Source organism: Eleutherodactylus coqui, chromosome 1, assembly GCF_035609145.1.
Source record: "Eleutherodactylus coqui strain aEleCoq1 chromosome 1, aEleCoq1.hap1, whole genome shotgun sequence".
Lineage (NCBI taxonomy): Eukaryota > Metazoa > Chordata > Amphibia > Anura > Eleutherodactylidae > Eleutherodactylus > Eleutherodactylus coqui.
Window position 1 is genome coordinate 36,065,603 of NC_089837.1, and position 24,577 is coordinate 36,090,179.

At 48.2% G+C, this 24,577-nt stretch overlaps 1 protein-coding gene across 3 annotated transcripts in view; it reads right to left on the minus strand.

Moving 5' to 3' along the window:
* The window catches only part of KIF13B (kinesin family member 13B), a 206,348-nt gene that overhangs the window by 62,799 nt on the left and 118,972 nt on the right, over nucleotides 1-24,577 (minus strand). For all 3 annotated transcript variants that reach the window (XM_066594892.1, XM_066594888.1, XM_066594894.1), the window contains exons 22-27: nucleotides 22,949-23,122; nucleotides 18,887-19,044; nucleotides 10,688-10,820; nucleotides 7,948-8,094; nucleotides 7,038-7,067; nucleotides 1,188-1,287 (exon numbers count right to left, since the gene is read on the minus strand). In XM_066594892.1, coding sequence (XP_066450989.1) covers nucleotides 1,188-1,287; nucleotides 7,038-7,067; nucleotides 7,948-8,094; nucleotides 10,688-10,820; nucleotides 18,887-19,044; nucleotides 22,949-23,122 — 742 coding nt within the window. The remainder of the gene's footprint in view (nucleotides 1-1,187; nucleotides 1,288-7,037; nucleotides 7,068-7,947; nucleotides 8,095-10,687; nucleotides 10,821-18,886; nucleotides 19,045-22,948; nucleotides 23,123-24,577) is intronic.

A 24,577-nucleotide genomic window follows, 5' to 3' on the forward strand; every position in this document is an offset into this window, starting at 1 on the left:
TTAGATTTATGGGGAAAAAAAAAGAACCAGAAAGTTTATTTTTTCTTCTTTTACTTAATTTTGAATAGGTTACATTTTAAAGAATTTTATTATACCTTTTTCTACATCTTGTTTTTTAACCACATAGGGGACTTGAACCTGTGATCATTTATACTATATACTGCAATACTTCAGTACTACAGTATATAACATTGTTCAATATTGGATTCGCTAGGCCCCAGGCTGCCGCACGGATGTACTGATTGTACAAGAAGCTGGGTGTGGCACAATAGCATGGTTGAATGAGCCATTGTTGTGGAGGTGGGAGGCAGCCAAGGAGTGTGAGGTTTGGAAAGCCCTGGAGTCTCCTGGCTGTGAGAGCAGAAAGAACCGCAGTAAGTTACCTGCTGTACTGCTGACAGGCTAGTAGCCTTACAACTGGGTTCATAGGGGACGGATTTCCAGCAGAATTCTTGTGGATTGGCCGCACCGAAAATCCACGAGAATTCCGCTGGAAATCCGCAGCTGCCGATTTTGGAGCGGCTTCGCCACCTGCATGTCCGCTGCGGCCATCTCTCCCCATAGAGAGGCGAGAGGCCACTGCAGGAAAAAAAAAAGAATTGACATGCTGCGTATTTAATTTTCGTGCCACACGACCCTTTCCGTACCATTTGTCCGCAGTGTGTGGACGTGATTTTTGCAAAATCTCGTCCACTTTGCTGGCTAATCCTAGGATTAGGAGCCGCGTGCGGACAATCCGCACAGAAATTCCGCAGCAAATCCATCCCGTCTGAACCCAGCCTAAAGATTGTGAGCGCTCATCTCCATGTAGTGATGATAATGACCCTAGAGCCACAACAGCAAGCCTGCTGTGTGCCTAAAGAGACTATCTGCATCCCAAGCGGGCCATAAGGCCGCGTCTGTGTACTAAGTTCTAAAGACTGCGTTGTCGGTCTGTTGCCAAATAAACGACTGCTGCTGTTTGCCGCCACGTGTATCTGTACCCTGACCAACCTACATGAGGGGTCCGACAGATGGGCTAACAGAGGGGAAGCCCCTTCCTCTATCAAACCTCTCAGATGCCTCGGGTGCTAATTACTGGACCGTGGGTTCTCAGGGGTTAAACGGCCAGAATCTCTCCTTCGAGACCCTCGCTGCAGTAGGCTTTATGTGGGCGAGCTATAATGGGGTAGGGGCCACATCCGCACCTTGTCTGCTGACGAGCTTCTGCAGCTGCTGATCCAAGTACTCCTGGCGTTTGGTCAGAGAGTTCAACCATTTCCTCTTCAGCCTGTCCAAATCCCGGTCCTGGAAGAAGGTAAATCCCACGTCAGACGTGATAGTGTTAAGTCGAGGGGGATGTACAAGTGCAGATATAGCAGTACACATATATATATCAGTGCATCGTGAAAAGTGCTGGAACTTTCTAATATGCTTAAGGTTTTAAGTTTTCCCCATTTTCAAGATTCCTGCTTGCTTTCAGTGAACGTAGACATTTTTGTTAACTCCAAGAGCAAGAAAACCTCTGCAGACCTAAGATTTCACAGCAGTGTATTTGCTACAATTGTATCCAGTCCGGACAATCATCTGCAAGCGACATAGATCAATGCATTTTACCTGCAGTGATACAAACAGTATGGACCGGAGATTTGAGCTGCTGATGTGCTGAGCTCAGAGAGGATTGTCTACACTTAATACCATTATAGCAAACCCTCAGCTGTGAGAGGTATTAGGTCTGGATCAGGGGTGTCAAACTCATTATCGAGGGCCACATCAGTTTTACGCTTGTCTTCAAAGGGCTGTTTGCAATTGTAAGACTGTATAGTAATAGGGTCCCCCATCGTGGCCCCAGTACTAATAGGGTCCCCCATAGTGGTCCCAGTACTAATACGGTCTCCCATAGTGGCCCCAGTACTAATAGGGTCCCCCATAGTGGCCCCAGTACTAATACGGTCTCCCATAGTGGCCCCAGTACTAATACGGTCTCCCATAGTGGCCCCAGTAGTAGTCTCAGTAGTAACAGCGACCCCTTCCATTGGCCTCTGGTTGGGCAGCATCTCTGCAGGCATTCCAACCACCCAGCCTGTAGCTCCAGTCCGGCAGCAGCCGCTTCTGCATCAGTACTCTCCACTCAGTATCTGCACTGCGTGCAGGAAGGCGCATGCAGACAGCGGGGCGCAAGAGGTCAGCAGACAGCGGGGCGCAAAAGGTCAGCAGACAGCGGGGCGCAAGAGGTCAGCACAGACTCTGCACTGCCCTTGCTGGACCAGAGCTACAGGTGGGGGCAGTGCAGAGTCTGTGTCTGGGACAGAATACAGCGGGTGGCAGGGCACATATAAGAGGCGGGCCTTGTGCTTGACGTGTGCTCTAGATGTAAACTACACAGTTTCCATTCACTGACAAGCAGCAGATATTTTGGTATTGGTAAAAAAAAAAAAAAAAAAAGCAACTACATATTAGAAAGTTGCAGAACTTCCCATTATGTAGTACTGTGCAAAAGTTCTATGCAGATGTGGAAAAATGGCACAAACATCGGCGCTGAGTTCTCCAAGAAGTAACGATTATGTTTGAAAGCTTTCTTACTTTGCAGCATTTTTTCCACATTTGCCTAAAACTTTTGCCCAGTACAGAACTGTGATAAAGCTCCAGAGTAGTCGCCCCTCGTTGCGGTTTCTGAAGCGCGGCTGGCTCACTGCCGTGTAAGTGGAGCAAACCCCGCCAATGGATGCAAGTCAAGAACAGGACCGACTGAAGGGGCTATAACACAGCAGGCAAAACTGACAGAGCTAAAAGGCAGCTCATCAGTGACATGTATTAGAGGAAAGGTCAGGACTAGGACAACAAGGGGTGCTTCAACTGAAGAGAATGGGACAGAGCCGCAATACCACACACAACCTGTGGACAGGAGTGGCGCTGTTTTTGAAAGAACGAAGCAAGGGAACTCCAGAGGCTGAACAATGAACAGAGGGATCACCATGTAGTTACCCCGTCCATAAACCTGCTCATACCACCCCCTTCTAGTGTATATCAGGAATATTCAGCTGGATGCCAAGGTCAAATATCTGATGTGACTAATGAGAAGCAATAAGTGTGACCCCCACACATGAGAAGGAATGCAGGGGAGTCACAGAAGATGTGTCCGCAGAGAACACGTTCTGTTCCAGTCCAGTTACAAACAATGTATTTTTATCTATTAGTGGAGGAGAAGCTTCTTGTTATCCTGGAGCCACGAACAGGACCAGCTGCACAGATTACACTAGCTGTCCGGGGGTCCCAATGGTAAGACCAGTTCCCAGGGTGGTTAGAAGGGTCATCAAGCTAATCACAAGGTGTTCTGCTGCTGGGACCCCAACGATCAGCCGTAATTTGTAGGATAATCAGTAACAACTATTCAATTTCACTGCAGTGCCCCCAGAGGGCAAACAAAGTAGTACATGATGCCCAATGAAATCAATGGGTTGTTTGTGTAGAATGCATGGAGAGCGCAAGAGAGCGACGGAGAGCAACATACTCTGGCTTCTCTTTAGTGAATAAATCTTTCAACTTTATAAGAGAGCGAACAAGGAGAACACAAACATGAAGGAGGAGGAACGTGAGAGAGCGCGAGACCGAGCAAGCAAGAGCGAGACCCGAGACAGACCAAGTGAGAGAGACCGAGCAAGCAAGAGCGAGACCCGAGACAGACCAAGTGAGAGAGACCGAGCAAGCAAGAGCGAGACCCGAGACAGACCAAGTGAGAGAGACCGAGCAAGCAAGAGCGAGACCCGAGACAGACCAAGTGAGAGAGACCGAGCAAGCAAGAGCGAGACCCGAGACAGACCAAGTGAGAGAGACCGAGCAAGCAAGAGCGAGACCCGAGACAGACCAAGTGAGAGAGACCGAGCAAGCAAGAGCGAGTTTGGCTTTTAGTAAATAGTCTCCACACTAAGAGATGAAGATTCAGATTATGGTACCCCCGCCGCTTAAAGGGGTTGTACAGGGAATGAAAAACATGGCCGCCGCCTCTCCAGCCTCTGAGAGACTAGGATTGGTTGATGATATCAGGCGGACAGAGCCCAGCATCACACTTCTTTCCTGTCCAGCTATGACGGGAATGACTAGTGTGTTACCAGGGTCTCTCAGGGGCTGCAACGTCTTTTTTCATTTCCTGGGAAACCCCCCGAAATAACGCAGAGTCCCCCAATCCAGTGTGTGATTCATGTAATTTTCAAGAGAATTTAAAGGAACATTTTCCTTAAAGACAAAAATACAACCAAACTAACCTACATAACAGGTCAGACAGCTGTCTTGGGGTGTTCGCCCCTCATCGGTGGGCAGTAGTTTTCTGGCTTACTAAGTGAGACGCCCCAGAGGAGCATGAATGGCCTTATAAGTCTCCTCACTAACCTTCTAGGTGTCTCCCTAAGGAGTGATGATACCCCTCTTGACCTCTCACCAGCCAAGCCAAAAACCTACTGCACTCTGAGGGGCAAACACCCCCAAAACAGCTGTCTGTGTATGGGTTCTGCCTTGGTCTTCAATTCCCAATCATTGTTTCATAGACTTGTATAAACTGTTTATCCAATAGGTGGCGCTGCAGAGCTATTGTTCCATCTCTTTTATTTGCATATTTCCCAGAGGAGCATGAATGGCCTTATAGGTCTCCTCACTCAGCTTGTAGGTGCTCTCCTTAAGGCCCCCTGCACATGGGTGGAAATTCCACGGCGGGATTTCCCACGGAATTTCCGCCGCTGGAAGCCTGCATAGGATTGCGTTAACAAACGCAATCCTATGCAGACGGCCCGCACAGAAACGTCACTCACCCGGCGCCGAAGCTGCGGGGCGCGGGTGAGTACGCGCTGGTCCCTGCAGGTGCTCGGGTCGGGTCCCGCGGCAAGATCCATTTTAGTACGGGTCTCCCGCAGGGGCGGCTCCCGCAGGCTTCTATTGAAGCCTATGGAACCCCTCCCGATCTGCGGGAGACCAGTACCAGAATTAAACTCACCTGCTCCGGGCGATGCAGATCTTCCTTTCTTCGCGTCCGGATCTTCTTTCGTCGCCCTGGCGGATTTGCCAGGCATATCCGCCGGGCCGGAGAAAGAAGATCCGGCCACAAAGAAGGGAAGACCTGCACCATCTGCAGCAGGCGAGTTTATTCTTATTGTCAGCCCTCATGTCCGCGGGGCAGGAGGGACCCGCTGCGGATTCTCCATGGAGAATCCGTAGTGGGCCTGATTTTCCCCGTGGACATGAGGCCTTAGAAGTAATGATACCCCTCCCAACTTGTAAAGAGGAAGAACAATGTCCTCATCATGTGCCCTTAAACCTCTTCTGATGCTCCCATGATCCTATCTGCCTTGGCAGCAGCTACCTGACACGGGTTGCTCCAGTTAAGCTTACAGTTAACCAATATCCCCAAGTCCTTTTCCATGTCAGTGTTTCCCATTTAGTGTGTAATGGTGACCTGTATTTCCTCTCCCCATGTGCAGAACTGCACATTTATCAGTGTTAAACCTCATTTGCCACTTTTCTGCCCGCAAGTTTTCCAGATCTATATGTACCCACATTCTGCTCTCACGCGTTATTTTTTTTAACATAGTTTTGTATCATCTGCAAATATTGATATTTTACTGTACAATCCTTCTACCAGATCATTAATATATTAAAAAGAATAGGGCCCAATACTGCCAACTAATAACAGTGACCCAATCAGATTCTACTTCTCCCAGCTTGCTCTTTCTCAATATTCTACTTATGTGTCAGTCTTCACTGCAGCTCTGACATTCTATTCATGAACCTAAAACCTCTTGAAAAAACACTTGACATAGGCTGAACCCAGGAAGGATAGAGTTGGAGTGCACAGTATTCGATGCGGACACAGAAAAAGACGCTATGACTGGAAGCATCATTTCGGTGCATACAACTTTAAGAGCTGTCAATCACCAAGCCTTCCAGACAGTGATCACACTCCTAGAAGATGGCTTACAGGACCCTTGGAAGAACATTTCCAGTTATGGTAATTGGGTGGGGAGGTAAGAAGGAAGGCAGTAAATAAATCCAAGATCAAAGACTGACAAGGTAGATAAAATGTTAAGATGCATTAAGGCCGTGTAATGCGGGAGGCCTTGGCGGTGAGGAGTGAGGAATCACACAGGGGAGAGCCGCCGAGGATTGGAGTAAATGAGACGAGCTGATTAGAGCGGCCATAAAATACAGCGGGATTATGGCTGTCCTGAAATGTGCGAAGAGAAGAGACGGCCATAAAGCGGGAGGTGCTGCCGGGCCGAGGAGCTCCGTGGCACCGGACCAAGCCTGCCAAGGTGACTGCAAAGTCACCGATCTATAGGCATCATCCTGCTCACAAGAAGCGGCATGCCCGTTTATAGTGCCAACATACGCCACAGTGCTGTAAGGAGGAGGGCTCAGAAATAGCTTAAAAAACACCATAGATTGGAGGTAATGACTCTGAATCCTCACTGCTGTAGTAGTACAAGAATTGTGCTTGCTCTGGGGTCGCCATGGTATCAGCCCTTCTATGTATGGACTTCCTGTCACATGACTTTGCAATTTCCTGAATGCATTTATGTTACACAGTCCACAGAGTGAAGCTCCATTTACCCCCAATGTGTGAAGTCTCTGGCTGGCAGGGTTTAATTAGTGTAAAGACGAGTCATTGTCATCTACTGACATGAGTAAACAAGTAATAATTGGGTTTTAGGCAGCAAACAATCAACCCCCCCACCCAAGTTGTTCACTCTTTCACAAACTGAAGGCACACCATTTACATGAAGCGGTACCGCAGTTACACAGGAAAGATACTGCTTAATATCGCTTGTAGCTGTGACACCGCCTGCCCTGCTTGTAGTGAACAATAAAACTAAAGGATACAAACCCGCCATACAGGAAGCTGAACCTGCCGGGCCCCAGGGCCAATTTCCTAGGCAGAATGGTAATGCAGTTTGAACTAACAGGTTGTGCTAAGGCTTCCCTTGGGCAGATGCTAGTCTAATGTATCTCAAGGGTGACATGTGTCTGTTGGTCTAAAATGAAGTGTATAAGGAACAACATAATGATTGTACCTGGTAGCTGTCAACATCTTCTGCACCATCCTGTAAGACATAAAAGGAGGATGAAACCATCTATCTAATATATATATGTTCACGTATGTAAAGCTGGCCGCACACTTTAGATATCCAAAGTTAACAGTTATCCCCCCTGACCCCCGTATAGAAGCACGAGTGTGTTCTCAAGGGGAACCTTCCATGAGTACAAAGGATCGGGCATGCTGAAAATCCACATGCCCAACCCTTCAATCAGAAGGGTAAGGCTCCAATACACATTACATAGTCAGTCGGTTCTACCATGTTCACTTAATGTGTATTGTCGCATTAAAGCAACACTCCACTTTTGGGCCAAAATTCTGTCTTGGGACAGGAGGGGCAAGAGGTATATTACCTGCAGCTCTTCTCAGCTGCCCCGCTGATTCGTCGGTGGCAGGCTCTGTTTCCAGACATCCAAGAAGGCTGCAGAAATTTTCTAGCTACCCAATGTACACTGGTCTATGATTAGCCAGTACTGATCACATGAGCAACTCTAGCCAATCAGAGAGTAGGTGTAGTGATTAAAAGTCTAACACTACCAATGTACTGTGGGGGATTAGGTAGTCTGAAGATTGAGTCAGCCATTGACCAGAGCTGCTCATGTGATCCGCACTGGCCAATCAAAGAGCAGTCTACCAATATGTGCATATTATAGTAGTCTAACTACCTATATGTGCTATAGGTAGTCTGAAGATCGTGTCAGTCATCTTGGGTGGCCAAAAACAGAACCTGCAACCGGCAGATCAGAGAGACAGCAAAGAACAACTACTGCAGGTAATATGCCTCCTTGCCTCTCTAGTCCCAGGATAGAAAATTTGCCCCCAACCCAGAGGGTCACTAAAAAAAACAGCTAAACCTTCCACATGTCTATCTCTGAATACACAGTCACCTGATGCCCATCTTGACCCTTGCCCGTCTTGGCATGCACTATTTTCACACAACCCACGGACACAGACAGGATGGAGTCTTCTATAAGAGGTAGTGTTCCCGAGTCTTGTACCGACAGCACCTCCACCTGTAGACGCCTCGACTGCCCCTATGGAGGAAAGAACACGGATACATTACAGTGTAAGTACTATGGAGACCGCACAGATAGTTGCAACGTGTTAAGATTGTTTTACATGCAGTGTTTTGCTCCAGTAGATTTCAGACCCTATGCAGGACAGACGATCGTTGGCCCATATAGTTAATCTGTCGGCAGGACGTTCCCCGTTTACACGTGGGGACGCGCAACTAGGATTGCACAAAAGATGGGATCAACCAATGAATGATCATTTGCTCATCCGGCAGCTGATCGGCTGTTACATGGGGCAACAAGCAGGCAAAAAGAATGTCTGCCTCTGACTGATGGCTGATGTACCAGGGTAACTGAAGGTCCTTTAACGCTGGCAGATGATCGGGTAAGAGCGGCCCTTTGCCAATCATTGGCCTGTGTGAATATGCCCCAATCAGCCGATGAACGGACGAACGTCCACTGATCAGATCTTGTAGAGGATTGCTGCAACAGCAGCAAATGAAGGGGAAGCTGTCCAACAGCAACGATTGGATCCAACTCTGATTACAGCTGCTGTCAGCTGTTTCAAACATCTGGCACCCACTAGGTATGCAGCGGGCTCGGCTGTTGTGCCCGCTTCATATCCAACCCACCATTCTGTGACGTACATGTAAGTCACAGAGAGGAAATGGGTTAATCAGTAATTTCCTCTAGTACGGCAGTGATCCGGAGCAGCCAATTTTATGGGAATGCGCTGAACTCCTTCCCGCAGAGAGGCGGCCAACGTGAATTACTGGCTAATTAGCTATAAACTTTAGGGAAAAATTAAGAAAATAGCAGAGACAGTAATTGCAGCAACAAGGTGAGGGAAATTGGTTATTACCGAGCCGGGGAGCAATTAGCCTCGGCTCAGACATTTCCTGGCAGCCCCTGGGAGAGCCGTTGACTGAACATCTCTAATCCTCGGCTCCAGCAACACACACAGGTAAACGCTTCCCTCATTTACCTCAATTACTGCTGCCACCAAGCAATTCATTACCCGCTATGGGCATGGGGGAGCGGGTAACGATGGGGTGACATCTGCTCGATCGGACCCTATATATGCACTATAGGTGGCCGATTATCAGGTTTATAGAAAAGTACAGAACGTACAGAAGGGTTAAACACTGGGAAAGTTATCCAGCCCGGAAAACCCCCATTCTTGTGGGCGCCCCCCCAACAGTGAGCTAATTGCTGGGGAACCCCCAGAAACCATCTAACCACCGGGTAAATCAGTTTCAGGTTTTCCGGCTTTATATAAGTAAATAAAGTTCTATTTTTGTAGAATGACAAGTTCTGTAACTTTATAAAATACTTTGCACTTCAGTTCTTCACCATTTCCAGAATCTCTGCTTGCTGTCAATGAATAAACATATTGTTTAGGGCCAGATCAAATTTTTAGGTGAACTTGGGGCAAATTTCACCTGCTCATTTGAAGAGGGGGTATCCGCACCGCAGATATGCTGCTATAATAGACCTGCTAAATCCCACGCCGCAGGTCAATTGCGGCACTGATTTAGAGACCGGACAGAAAATCCGCCCGGTGTGAACAGAAGTCTCTAAATCTCCTAACAACACCGACGTGTGACGTCAGCCCTGAAGGGTCCCTCCAATGTTGCTTTCCCGCTGGTTCCTCAGATATGGTGTGGAGAGGTGCGACTCCAAGCAAGGAGGTAAGGCTACAAAAAGCAACCATATGATGCCCAGCGAGTTTTGTGCATGACGTCCATTAAATGGAAAAGGACCAGTGCCTAAAGTTCACCGGCCGCTGTAAGGTCCCCTCTGCAACCAGACCGCATGCCGTGGTTGTTGCACTTCTGCAAGCCAGATCTGAAAATCAGGCGGCAGAGTAACACTGGAGGGAAAGCAAGTGTTATTTAGTTAGAAAACTCCTATAAAGGCGTCTTCTGGGATGAAGATATTAACCCTTTGCAATCCAATTTTTGATTCAGGGTTTCCTAGGGGGCTTTCTCTTTCTGCCATTATAGAATGGCACCATCTGCTGGCTAGAGCCAGTACTGCAGTATGGGACATGCTGGAGAGGTCCCCGATAACAGAGCGGCCAGTAATCTACAGTAAGAATACCCTGACGGACGTCTTCCGACATTGGAGATGTACAACCTTCAATCAGAATGTCTTTATAGACGTCAGCCAGTGGATTGGAAAGTGTTAAGGACTTATCCTCAGGATAGGTCATCAATATCAGAAGAGTGGGGGTCTGCTGTTTGAGGCGATCAGCTGACTGAAGAAGCCGCGGTGATTGGCCGAGTGCCACAGACTCTCCTGTAACGTCAAGCTCATCATCATGTGGCCTGACCGCAACTCAATGCCATTCAAGCAAATAGGACTGGGCTGCTATGAAATGTACACCGCAGTACCTGGTATGCAGTGAAGTGACCACCCGAACACACCGGCCACATCAGACAGCTGATGGACGGGGTCCTAAGAGGCGGACCCCAACTGACCTGATATTGATGACCGGTCCTGAGGGTAAGGCAGTATCTTAGTCCCACAAAACGCCATTCATAGTAACATGCCCAGTAACAGACCCCGAGCAGGGGCAAAGTGGAGCTGGTCAGATGTTTGGGTGCCGTACCTGTCTCAGCTGGTAGATTCCTCCCGTCTGGACATCTTTAGCTGGGATGACTTCAACAGGACAGAAGTCTCCATTCTCATTGAGTTCTAGGATCTGGACCCACAATTCCACCTTCCGGGTCACCTCACTCCATCTGGAAACATGGACCATCTTTGTGAATAATATAGGAGATGCGCCGAGTGCGAGTAAACAGTACTTTCCTAGAGCATAACCTATAAATGCTGATCGCAAGGAGCTGGACCTGACCCCTGGCTGGCCAGGTATATACACGGTGAGCCAAAGATCAAGATGCAAGCCCCCGGCTCGCCCGTAGGCAGATACGCGGGCGCCCCGCCGTAGGCAGATACGCGGGCGCCCCGCCGTAGGCAGATACGCGGGCGTCCCGCCGTAGGCAGATACGCGGGCGTCCCGCCGTAGGCAGATACGCGGGCGTCCCGCCGTAGGCAGATACGCGGGCGCCCCGCCGTAGGCAGATACGTGGGCGCCCCGCCGTAGGCAGTACTGGGCAAAACCTTTAGGCAGATGTGGAAAAAGTGCTGTAAAGTAAGAATGCTTTCAGAAATAGAAGTGGTAACGGGGTTTACAGACCCGACAGCCACCAACCTGTGACATATGGCACTCCAGGTTTAACTTATGCAAGATGAAGCCCAAATCACACCCTGCATGGCCTAGTATGCCCCAACACACTTCGCTTCCACCACTGACCGCTTCTGACAGGTACGTCAGTCACCTTGGATCCCACCAGCCGACACACAATTAACTCACTTCGGGGTTATGGATTTCGTAAAGCGTCAAGGAGACTAATAAAGTTTAAAGCTTTATTCTAAAAAGGGGCTGGCAGTGATCAGATAAAAATATAGAAAAAAAGGAAAGATTTACAGAAGTTTCGTTTTAAAGCCCATCTGGGTCCCACCCCCTCCATCCTCCTTATTAAGGCCAAATTTAACACTTTTGGCCATATTAACCCAGTAGCCCCTGTATTATAAATGTACCTACACATGGATATCAAACATGACATGCGACAGCAAGTCTGTAATTCTGTGGGTTTCCGGGGGCCACACAGCCGTGGGAAGGATGTGATAGACATGATGATTAGTCAGTGTAAAATGTCTATTGATTTGTACTAAACTAGATGTATTACGCAGCTGTTGTGACTTTAACTCTTAGAGGCTAATGACTGCATAATTTCATTATAGTAATTGCCGGACAATGGCATGGTGAAAAGATATGTGTTTTGTGACTTCAGTCTAATGTGGAACTCTGCTGCATAAGGAAAGAGTTCAATCACAGTGTTATATGTTATTGCTTGTGTTCATCTTGAGTGTTTTCCCAGTCCTTCCCCATCCCCCCACACAGAATCTTCTTCAACAAAGAGATACTTACTTTCAGTTTCAGGTTTGAGCACATGTTTGTAAGACAAAGACTTGCTTATACATTGGAGTTGAGAGAAGGTGGGCAGGAAGGAGGGGGGATTCTATATGATCCGACAAATGAGAATCCTATATGTTACTGATGTAATCTGTTGCACGCCCATTAAAGGGCAGGTGTTATGCTTTACTATAAAAGGGGCTGTCTGGGTGTTTCTGTCCAGAGAGCCATTTTGGATATGAGACTGATAGCTTGTGTCTGATCTGGTCGATGATGTGTGCACACTATACAATTTGGAAGCTACAAAATACCCCGAAACCTGCTGGAGAAAACCATAATCCAGATTAAGGAATACCCTGTGTATTTGTGGTATACTCATGGTTTCATAAATGTTATTGTTGTTGAGTTGGCACCTTTGAATGCCTTGTAATACCAGTTGTTTTTTTTTTCTCTGTCCCGTGACAGTGGTAGGGTATCGCAGTCAGCAAGTCTGGAGGATGTGTATTGGAGGGGCGGTAGACAATGGGATCTCCTGGAAATGCCAAATTTGTTAGCGCTACAACAAAGGGCTTCCTTGCTGGACCCAAAAGGAGCATTGGCAAGAAATACACTTTTATAGAAATACACAACTATCTGCCTAAATCCACTCAACGTTTCCCAGACCAGAAATGTGGCCGACTGACATGCAAAGATGGGAGACAATCTACCAGTATCAATTAATGATGCAAAGTGACTCAACAAATGAAGCATCTAAATCAAATTAATGCTTACACCATGCTTACTTCCCTTCAAAAGCAGATGATGTCCAGCAGTGCCATCAGCTCAGAACTGGCAGAAACAAGTGGACCCAGGTATACCCTACTGTTCTGAAAAATCTGGCCAAAAGTAGTCCTCATCGAAAAATTGCGACCAAAAAAAAACCCCAAACCTATCTTCAATGTAGAAACAAGGCCAAGCGACTCAACTACGCAAAGTAATAGGGCAGCAGGTAATCCGGACTGATGAGTCAAAATATGAAATATTTGGCTGTTAAAGAAGGCAGTTGGTTTGCTGAACGGTTGGGGAGATGCACAATAATGAGTGTCTGCAGGCAGCAGTGAAGCATGGTGGAGAGCAGTACAATAATGAGTGTCTGCAGCCAGCAGTGAAGCATAGTGGAGAGCAGTACAATAATGAGTGTCTGCAGCAGCAGTGAAGCATGATGGAGAGCAGTACAATAATGAGTGTCTGCAGGCTGCTGTGAAGCATGGTAGAGAGCAGTACAATAATGAGTGTATGCAGGCAGCAGTGAAGCATGGTAGAGAGCAGTACAATAATGAGTGTCTGCAGGCTGCTGTGAAGCATGGTGGAGAGCGGTACAATAATGAGTGTATGCAGGCAGCAGTGAAGCATGGTGGAGAGCGGTACAATAATGAGTGTCTACAGGCAGCAGGGAAGCATGGTGGAGAGCGGTACAATAGTGAGTGTTTGCAGGCTGCAGTGAAGCATGGTGGAGAGTGGTACAATAGTGAGTGTTTGCAGGCTGCAGTGAAGCATGGTGAAGAGTGGTACAATAGTAAGTGTCTGCAGGCAGCAGTGAAGCATGGTGGAGAGGGGTACAATAATGACTGTATGCATGCAGCAGTGAAGTATAGTGGAGAGCGGTACAATAATGAGTATCGGCTGGCAGCAGTGAAGCATGGTGGAGAGCGGTACAATAATGAGTCTGCAGGCAGCAGTGAAGCATGGTGGAGAGCAGTACAATAATGAGTGTCTGCATGAAGCAGTCAAACATGGTGGAGAGCAGTACAATAATGAGTGTATGCAGGCAGCAGTGAAGCATGGTGGAGAGCGGTACAATAACAAGTGTCTGCAGGCAGCAGTCAAACATGGTGAAGAACGGTACCATAATGAGTGTCTGCAGGCAGCAGTGAAGCATGATGGAGAGTAGTACAATAATGACTGTATGCATGCAGCAGTGAAGTATAGTGGAGAGCGGTACAATAATGAGTCTGCAGGCAGCAGTGAAGCATGGTGAAGAGCGGTACCATAATGAGTGTCTGCATGAAGCAGTCAAACATGGTGGAGAGCAGTACAATAATGAGTGTATGCAGGCAGCAGTGAAGCATGGTGGAGAGCGGTACAATAACAAGTGTCTGCAGGCAGCAGTCAAACATGGTGAAGAACGGTACCATAATGAGTGTCTGCAGGCAGCAGTGAAGCATGATGGAGAGTAGTACAATAATGACTGTATGCAGGCAGCAGTGAAGTATAGTGCTGAGCGGTACAATAATAAGTATCTGCAGGCTGCAGTGAAGCATGGTGGAGAGCAGTACAATAATGAGTGTCTACATGCAGCAGTGAAGCATGATGGAGAGCGGTACAATAATGAGTGTATGCAGGCAGCAGTGAAGCATGGTGGAGAGTGGTACAATAGTGAGTGTCTGTAGGCAGCAGTCAAACATGGTGGAGAGCAGTACAATAATGAGTGTCTGTAGGCAGCAGTGAAGCATGGTGAAGAGCGGTACCATAATGAGTGTTTGCAGGCTGCAGTGAAGCATGGTGGAGAGTGGTACAATAGTGAGTGTTTGCAGGCTGCAGTAAAGCATGGTGGAGAGTGGTACAATAATGAGTGTCTGCAGGCTGCGGTGAAGCTTGGTGGAGAGCGGTACAATAGTGAGTGTTTGCAGGCAGCAGTGAAGCATGGTGGAGAGCGGTACAATAATGAGTGTCTGCAGGCAGCAGTGATGCATGGTGGAGAGCGGTACAATAATGAGTGTCTGCAGGCAGCAGTGAAGCATGGTGTAGAGTGGCACAATAATGAGTGTCTGCAGGCAGCAGTGAAGCATGGTGGAGAGCGGTACAATAATGAGTGTCTGCAGGCAGCAGTGAAGCATGGTGGAGGCTCCTTACAAGTTTAGGGTTGCATTTCAGCAAATGGAGTTGGGGATGTCAGGATTAATGGTGTCCTCAATGCTGAGACATAGAAATACAAATACTTATCCATCATGTAATTCTATCAGGGAGCCGTCTGATTGGCTCCACATATATTCTGCAGCAGGACAACAACCCCAAACATCCGGCTAATGTCATCAAGAACTATCCTCAGTGTAAAGAAGAACGGAGTCCTGGAAGTGCTGATTTGGCCCCACAGAGCCCTGATCTCACATCATCCAGTCTGTCTGGGATTACATGAAGAGACAGAAGGATCGGAGCGAGCCGACATCCACAGAAGATCTGGGCTTAGTTCTCCAAGATGGAACCACCTCCCTGCCGAGCTCCAAAGGGCGTTCAAGCCAAATATTGATGAGACTTACATTTCAATGAACAAAATGCACAATAACTACAAGTATTAACACTTCTATAAGTTGGATACATTCTTACTTTGCAGCAGGTTTTCCACACCGGCCTAAAACCTGTGCACAGAACGGTAAATGTGACTTCCTATGATTCCATGTGCGAGCTTGTCTGCTATAAGAAAATGAGATCGTGGCCCCATCAATCAAGAACTGATCTGAGTGACAACCTACCTGCACAGGGCTGTATAGATTCCTCACTTAGATAAGTCCCGATCCACGGGGCCACAATATAGCGGACGGACAGACACACGGGATGCTTTCATAGGAGGCCAAATAAGGTTAGAAGGATTTTTTTGATAGAGGAAACCAATACAAACATAAGAAGAAAAACTCCATGCAGATGTTGTCCTTGGTCAGATTCAAACCCAGGACCCCAGCACTACAAGACAACCGTGCCAACCACTGCCCTGTCCAGTAATAATAATAATAATAATAATCTTTATTTGTATAGCGCCAACATATTCCGCAGCGCTTACATAGACAGGGGGAATACAGAAAGACAAAAGTACAAAAAATTACAGAACCGCGGTTACATAGTAATCAGCTGATGGAAACAATAGGCGTGAGGGTCCTGCTCCAACGAGCTTACATACTACAAGTAATGGGGTGATACAGAAGGTAAAGGGCTGGCGGTGTGCATGGTATCGCGTGCTGGAGAGTGAGGGGTGCTATATACAGACAACAGTCAGACATTTAGCTATGCGACGGCAGGATCAATATGACTGCAGGAGCGCTTTATGATGGCTAGCAGGGATTGCAGTCAGTAGGTCAGGGAGCATGTTATCAGGCGGAGTACAGAGAGGTTTGTTTAGGGAATTCGGTATGCCTCCCTGAAGAGGTGCGTTTTTAGAGCACGCCTGAAGTTCTGCGAGTCCTGGATTGCTCGGGTAGCCTTTGGTAGTGCGTTCCAGAGGACAGGTGCTGCTCTGGAGAAGTCTTGGAGGCGGGAGTGAGAAGTTCGAATTAGAGGGGTGTGCAGTCTAGTTTCGTTTGCCGAGCGGAGAGCCCGGGCTGGGTGATGGATTGAGATGAGGGAGGCGATATAGGGGGGCGCTGCACTGTGGAGGGCTTTGTGGATGAAGGTAATAAGTTTAAATTGAATTCTGTATTTAACGGGCAGCCAGTGCAGTGACCGGCACAGGGCAGAGGCATCTGAGTAGCGGCTGGACAGGAAGGTGAGCCTGGCTGCCGCATTCAGGATGGATTGGAGAGGGTAGAGTCTGGTGCAGGGGAGGCTGATCAGCAAGGAGTTGCAATAGTTGAGCCGTGAGTGGATGAGGGCAACAACAAGCGTTTTCAGCGTGTCTATGGTGAGAAAGGAGCGGATTCTTGGGATGTTCTTTAGGTGCAGCCGACATGTTCGGGCCACTGACTGGATGTAGGGAGTAAATGAGAGATCTGCGTCGAATATGACCCCAAGGCAGCGGGCATGTTGTCTAGGAGTTATGGTGGCGCCACACACTGAGATGGAGATGTCAGGAGGAGGTCGGTTGGTGGAAGGAGGAAACACCAGTAAGTCAGTTTTAGAGAGGTTTAGTTTTAGGTAGAGAGAGGACATCGTGTTAGAGACAGCAGACAGACAGTTGGTGATGTTTTGGAGGAAAGGTGCAGAGATGTCACGGGAAGAGGTGTATAACTGGGTGTCATCAGCATAGAGGTGGTAATGGAGGCCAAAGCTCCTGATGGTTTGTCCAACAGGGGCTGTGTAGATAGAGAAAAGGAGGGGGCCAAGGACCGAGCCTTGGGGGACACCAACAGCAAGGGGAAGAGAAGGAGAGGTAGAGCCAGCAAAGGAGACACTGAAAAAGCGGTCAGATAGGTAGGAGGAGAACCAGGAGAGAGCAGTGTCCTTTAGGCCGATGGAGCGAAGCATACTGAGGAGGAGTTTGTGGTCAACTGTGTCAAATGCTGCAGAGAGATCGAGGAGGATCAGTAGGGAGTAGTCACCCCTCGATTTGGCTGACAGTAGGTCGTTTGATACCCTTGTAAGGGCAGTTTCTGTGGAGTGTTGGGGTCGGAAGCCAGACTGTAGGGGGTCGAGGAGAGAGTTCTCTGATAGGTAGCTTACAAGGCGGGAGTAAACCAGCCGTTCTAGTAATTTGGAGATGAAGGGGAGGTTTGAGATGGGTCGGTAATTGGCAACGTCAGTTGCGTCAAGAGTCGGCTTCTTTAGCAATGGGGATATGATGGCATGTTTGAAAGAAGAGGGAAAGATGCCAGAGGCCAGAGAGAGGTTGAATATAGTGGTGAGATGCGAGATGATCACTGGGGAGAAGAAACGAAGGAGGTGTGAGGGGAGAGGGTCGCTAGCGCAGGTGGTGGGGCGAGCAGAGAAGAGCAGTTTGGAGACTTCTTCCTCTGTTGCTGGTCTGAGTACAGACACTGAGCAGGAGCTAGATGCAGTGCTGACAGGACTAAGGTCAGAGCTAGTATGAGGCCCAGTATGAGGCCCACAATGGCGGTGTAATACAAGTAAACATGTCACAGCTCCTGGTTATGACAACCCTAAGATATTTGTGGTGGTTCCTGCCTCGTTCACAATAGGCTGACACTGGTGTTTCCTGTGACTCATCTGTTAGCTTTGCTGTATAGACTGGTACAGAATAAGCAGGGTTCTCTCATTATCCCCTAAAGGGACGGGCATTTAATGACAGCCCTGTTATACTGCTGGACGCTTGGGGCTCATTTGCACTTGTACTACAGATTCGGATTTCCAGTTCCATTATGGGAAAAGGAAAACAGAATCCGCAGGCTGAATGGATGAGTCTTATGATGGAGCACAACAGCATCGAAAGGACTCTACTGACTATAATGGGGTCCGATCGGTTTCTGTTCAGCCATCTAGCATTTTCCTGGAAAAAATAGTAGAGCGTGCTGATCTACTTTGTCTGGGATTGTTGTGAAAATCAGCAACAGAGACACTGAATGGAACCAAAAGTCCTGAAAACTTCCAGACAAGCCCTTTAACTCTCCATAAGGCCGCCTGCACACGGGCGGAAATCCCGCTGCGGGATTTCCGCCACTGAAAGTTTGCATAGGAGTGCATTACAATACGCACTCCTATGCAGACGGCCGCGGTTTGGCCGCGCGAAATCTCGCGCGGCAAACAAACCGCGGCATGTCCTATTTTTGTGCGGGGCACGCACTCACCCGGCTGCCGGCTCCGGTCTGCGCGGCAGCCGGCACATGAAAGAGCCGGGGCCGCCAGGCGCGGGCGAGTACGCGCTCGTCCCTGCAGGCTCTCGGGTCGGGTCCCGCGGTGAGAATTCTCGCTGCCGGATCCGACCCGCTCGTCTGCAGGCGGCCTAAAGGTTTCACTTTCTACTGCACTGTTTATATAAGAAGAACGTATGTGCCTGCAATATGGCCGCCCTTGGGAAACTGTAAGGAAAGCTAAAGTATAAGAGACCAGATGTACAGGTCAGCGACGGTCAGCACATAATCCGCTCATCCACACTTGGTAAAGGGTGCAGGCGGTAACGTCCCAGCTCACCTGTCCCGTAAACTGCGGGTTTTCGCCTGGATTATTCCCAGATCCCACAGGGCAGGATTCTTCCGAGGGTCACTCGCTTTATGTCCGTAAACCTCAATGGCCAAAGCCCCCTCGGTTAAATAATCCAAGAAATCTTCTGTGATGTTAATAGAAAACTCCTAGAAAACAGGAAGGATACAAGGTGAATATGGCGGCAGGTGGTGAACGGATCTCATCAACTTCCTGCAGACCCGTTTCCCAAACCCCAGTCCTCACACCCTCCCATCTGCCTAGCCCTGTGCATCCTGCGGTCACTGAATCGTCTCTGTCCTGTAGATCAGTGTTCCCCAACTCCAGTCCTCAGGGACCCCCAACAGGTCATGTTTTCAGGATTGCCTCAGTGTTGCACAGATGATGTAATTATTGTCAGTCCTCAGACATTGCCACAGGTGTTCTTACTATAGGATATCCTGAAAACATGACCTGTTGGTGGTCCCTGAGGCCTGGAGTTGGGGACCCCTGCTGTAGATAATGGAAGGCTACTGCCATCGGCCATGCCTGCCCCTCCCTCCCTGCAGCGGGCTGCCTGTGACCTGCTGCGTGCTGCTGCTCCGGGCGCAGGCCGGCTCCTCTCCTGTGCAGTACATCGGCTGCTCTTATGTAACGACAGATGTGGCGCATCTATTACATGGAAGAGGAAAGTCTGCTACTTCCATAAGAACAAAATCTTTATTATTAAAGGGGTTGTCCCACGCCGAAACGGGGTTTTTTTTTTCAATAGGCCCCCCGTTCGGCGCGAGACAAACCCAATGCATGTGTTAAAAAAACCAAAACCGGATAGTACTTACCCGAATCCCCGCGCTGCGGCGACTTCTTCCTTACCTTACTAAGATGGCCGCCGGGATCTTCACCCACGATGCACTGCGGGTCTTCTCCCATGGTGCACCGTGGGCTCTGTGCGGTCCATTGCCGATTCCAGCCTCCTGATTGGCTGGAATCGGCACACGTGACGGGGCGGAGCTACGAGGACCAGCTCTCCGGCACGAGCGGCCCCATTCAACATGGAGAAGACCGGACTGCGCAAGCGCGTCTCATCGGGCGATTAGACGCTGAAATTAGACGGCACCATGGAGACGAGGACGCCAGCAACGGAGCAGGTAAGTGAATAACTTCTGTATGGCTCATAATTAATGCACGATGTACATTACAAAGTGCATTAATATGGCCATACAGAAGTGTATACCCCCACTTGCTTTCGCGGGACAACCCCTTTAAATCATGGAGTAGGTCCGCAGCACAATACAACGCTCATGCGTTTGGAAGCTACATGCGGGGACTTAGTCACAGCAGACGGAAAATGCAAAACCGATTGTATTCAAAGCCATAAGGACCAATCCCCATACTATAACATAATATAACATAAGGGCGGCACCCTGTAGTAGCATAGACAGAACATACAGGGCAAGCTCTAATAAATATAGAGCAAAATCACTTATCATTTAACCCTTTAGATATCTGGTGGATAATGTTAATATCCCATATGCCTCTCTACTGAGAACCCGGTTTCTCCAGTCTCCTCCCCTGGATGGGGTATTAACTCTTTCAATTGCTATAAAACAAAACCCTTCCAGAGACCCATGATGTCTGACCGCCCCCGAGGCGCGCAATAGTTGGTTTTCCTATACCTGACCAATGTTCTGATATTCTGACCTTCAGCTTTCGTAAAGCATCCCACATTACATGCAAACTTCGCAATTTAATGTAATTATGCAAATGACGTCAATCGCAGTTCAAAACTCATTTTATACTGCTCCCCGGCAGCTGTCGGCGGCGCTCCTCGTACGGACGGGCACAGTAGGGGCATCTCAAACTGTAAAGGGGACTTTAAACTTTTAAAATGAAATCCCGTGACAAGTTTTCTGTGATCAGTTTCAGTGTGAATCCACATCAGATGGGAGAATCCAGCGATCGGAGCGACTTCAACGAGGCCGGGTCATCGGTGCTGGACTAGCCGGGGCCGGGATGTCACTGCCAACCGCGGGGGGTTTTCTTGTGTAGCAGTGTGGAGAGTATTCAGAAATTGGCGTGATCGAGTGAAACATGCAGCTAAAGGGGATGGGAACTTGCTGAAAGGGGTCAGAGGAAGGTGTCAAGAATCATTCTGATCAACGGGCGCTGCACCATCAAGAGCAGCTGAATACAATGTCGATGTGTCTGAAAGCACTACTCGCCGTTCCTTAGCACGGATGGGATATACAAGGAGACAACCAGCACCATTACTGGCGAAGAAAAACATCCCTGAGCAGCAGAAAACCATCTCCTGGCCAGATGGATGTAGATCTCTGTTGCAGCGTGCCGATGGGAGATCAGAATCTGTTGCAAGCAGCATGAATGGATGACCCCTTCATCAGGATATTTCATCACCTAGTGGAATCTACTCCATGACAAATTGCAGTTCTGAACGCCAAAGGAGGTCCAGCGTGCTACTAGATGGGGGGGGCTGTAATAAAGTGGCCAATCAGGGTAGAGGAGCCCTGTGGGATTGATTAGGGGTGGTGGGGACGCTTCCATGGTGTGAAGGAATCTCTCAATAAACAACATGCATGTAACAAGAAAGGAGCCGGCAGATATGACTGGTTGTGTATACAGCTTACATGGTGTAATAACATCTACAGGAGCCTCGTAGCCCTTGTAAACTCAGTCATTGCTTAAGGCTGGTTAACATGGGCCGATGATCGCTCCAACGACAGTTTGAGTGACAGCTTTCAGCGATCATTTTGCATAAACTATTAACCCCTTCCCGCTCCAGGATGTACCGGTACGTCCTGGGAGCCTGGTACTTCCCGCAACAGGACGTGCCGGTACGTCCTGGGGATAGCGCGAGATCACATATGATCCCGCGCTATCCCGAAGCGGGAGCCGGCTGTCAGTCACAGCCGGCGTCCCGCTGCAACAGCGGGGGGACATCGGAGATGCGCCCCCCGCTGTTAACCCCTTCCCTGACGCGATCTAAGTAGATCGCGGCAGGGAAAGAGTTCACAGAGGGAGCACGTTCCCTCTGTGTCTCCGGCCGGCTCTCGCGATGTCATCGCGAGAGCCCGGCCTGTCACCATGGCAACAGGACGCCAGACACTGGCGTCCTGTATTGCCAATGCCTATGATCGCTGTATAAGCGATAAGGCATGGCAGAGCAGTAGCCCTGCCATGCCTTATGACAGCGATCATAGGTATAGTGTTGTAAGTCCCTCAGAGGGACTCAAATTGTGTAAAAAAGCGTAACAAAAAACGCTAAAAAACAGGCAAATTGCTAATTTTTAGCATTTTGCCTCCCCAAAAATGCAATAAAAGTGATCAAAAAAGCCGTACATTCCCCAAAATGGAACCAACAAAAACTACAGCTCGTCTCGCAAAAAATAAGCCCCTATAGAGCTCCGTACATAGAAAAATAAAAAAGTTACAGGACTTTGAATACAGCTATAGAGAAAAAAAAAAGATTTCCAAAAAAAGGGTTTTTATTGCAAGAAAGTGTAAAAACCTAAAAAAAATATAAGAATTTTGGTATCGTTGTAATTGTACCGACCCGCAGAAAAAATTTAGTGTGTCATGTATGCTGCATGATTAACGCGGTAAAAAAAAAAAAAAAAAAGCGATATAGTCTATGTACCCAAAAGTGGCACCGATAAAAACGACATCTTTATTTGCATGTAAAAGGGCCTCTAGGAGCAGTTTGCAGAGCTCAGCATGTGACTAATCACACGCCCAGTTGTGTACACAGCTGCATTGTTCTGCTCCAGGTTGCTGGCAAATCTTATCTGCCGGCTACCATGAAGATAACAGCCTGAGGCCTGTTGAGAGGCACTTTATCTCCCGGTGTCTGAGCAATGGATTTGAAGCGGACCTTAAAAAAAAATCATCGTTCAAACGAAAAGTGCCCAATGCCCACGTTTACATGTAACAAATAATTGTTGCGTGTAAACGGGCCTTTAGCCTTTGAAGAGCTTCTGCTGAACTGCTCTGCAGAATTAGAGCGCAGCAGTATTGTGTATGTGCCACAACAAATAGAAGAGAAGTTAGTGTACTCACTTTACAGTGATCGAAGACGACCATGCATTGGGGCTCCTTGCTGACAGGAGAGGATGTAGTAGGGTCCACCTCAGGGGCCACCATGATTGGCTCCGGCTGATCATAGAAGGTGTAATGGCAGAACACAAAGTTGGTAAGATGCTGAGGCAAACCTGTGGCCTGCATGACTTTAACCTGGAAGGACAGAAGAGGAAGTTATTCTACCGGTACTACTACTATGCTCACAACCAAGGCGTCTCCGCTATGTATTACTAATACACTGGGAACCACTGAGACTTGATGCTGAAGACTAATGGAGCTGACCGGCCTTGGCCCAAGGGAATAAGCAGAAGTCCTCCTACCACAGACTATACTAACTGAACTTGATACTTTGTACTTATTCTAAATAACGAACTTTCTTAAATCTTTCACTGTGAAACCGGCTTACGGTATTTACTGGAGTATTGGGTTTTCCGTACACCATGGCGTAAGATTAAGTAGACCATGGCTTTTAAGGTAACCTCCAGGCCCTATGGCTGCACGCTCTGGAGATAGGTCCACCTCCTACATGTAGCCTAGTGTTATGTTCTGGCTCACAGAAAAAAGGTTTACTCCAAAGCAGAGAATAAACTTCTCATCTTGGTTCCTAAATCCAGCCGATGTATAAAGGAGACATCAAACCTGAGCTTCTTTCTATATTATACAGAGGCCTACACAGAACTTCAAGGGTGACCTCCTCACAACAGAAGGGGAGCGAACATGCCAAAGGAAGGATTAAATCTTTGCTAGCTCTAAATATGAGGTCACCTCTGGAAAATAAGTAGGCCATCAAATCTGGGCCCGCTGCCAACTAAACAATCATGACGCAGTCTCTAAAAAATTAGGAAGCAGAACTGCTGTGGTGGGAGCTCGTTCGGAGATCCGTCAAGGTCAGTCCGCAGGGTGACTAGGCTGAGAAGAGAAGTTGACATAACTTTGGCCTGTCCTTAGGACCAGGAGGAAGCTGTTCCTGCTAATCAGCAGTATCCTTGTCGTCTTCACATTTACAAGTAGCGGGAGGAAGAGGTGACATAAGTTACATCACTATATAACAACTATTACACTCTGCTGGTAGAGTCACTGTGTACCTGCATCACTTATCCTGTATTATACTCCAGAGCTGCACTCACTATTCTGCTGGTGGAGTCACTGTGTACATACATTACTTAGCCTGTATTATACTCCAGAGCTGTACTCACTATTCTGCTGGTGGAGTCACTGTGTACATACATTACTTATCCTGTACTGATCCTGAGTTACATCCAGTATTATACCCCAGAGCTGCACTCACTATTCTGCTGATGGAGTCACTGTGTACATACATTACTTATCCTGTACTGCTCCTGAGTTACATCGTGTTATACTCCAGAGCTGCACTCACTATTCTGCTGGTGGAGTCACTGTGTACATACATTACTTATCCTGTACTGATCCTGAGTTACATCCTGTATTATACGCCAGAGCTGTACTCACTATTCTGCTGGTGGAGTAACTGTGTACATACATTACTTATCCTGTACTGATCCTGTGTTCCATCCTGTATTATACTCCAGAGCTGCACTCACTATTCTGCTGGTGGAGTCACTGTGTACATACATTACTTATCCTGTA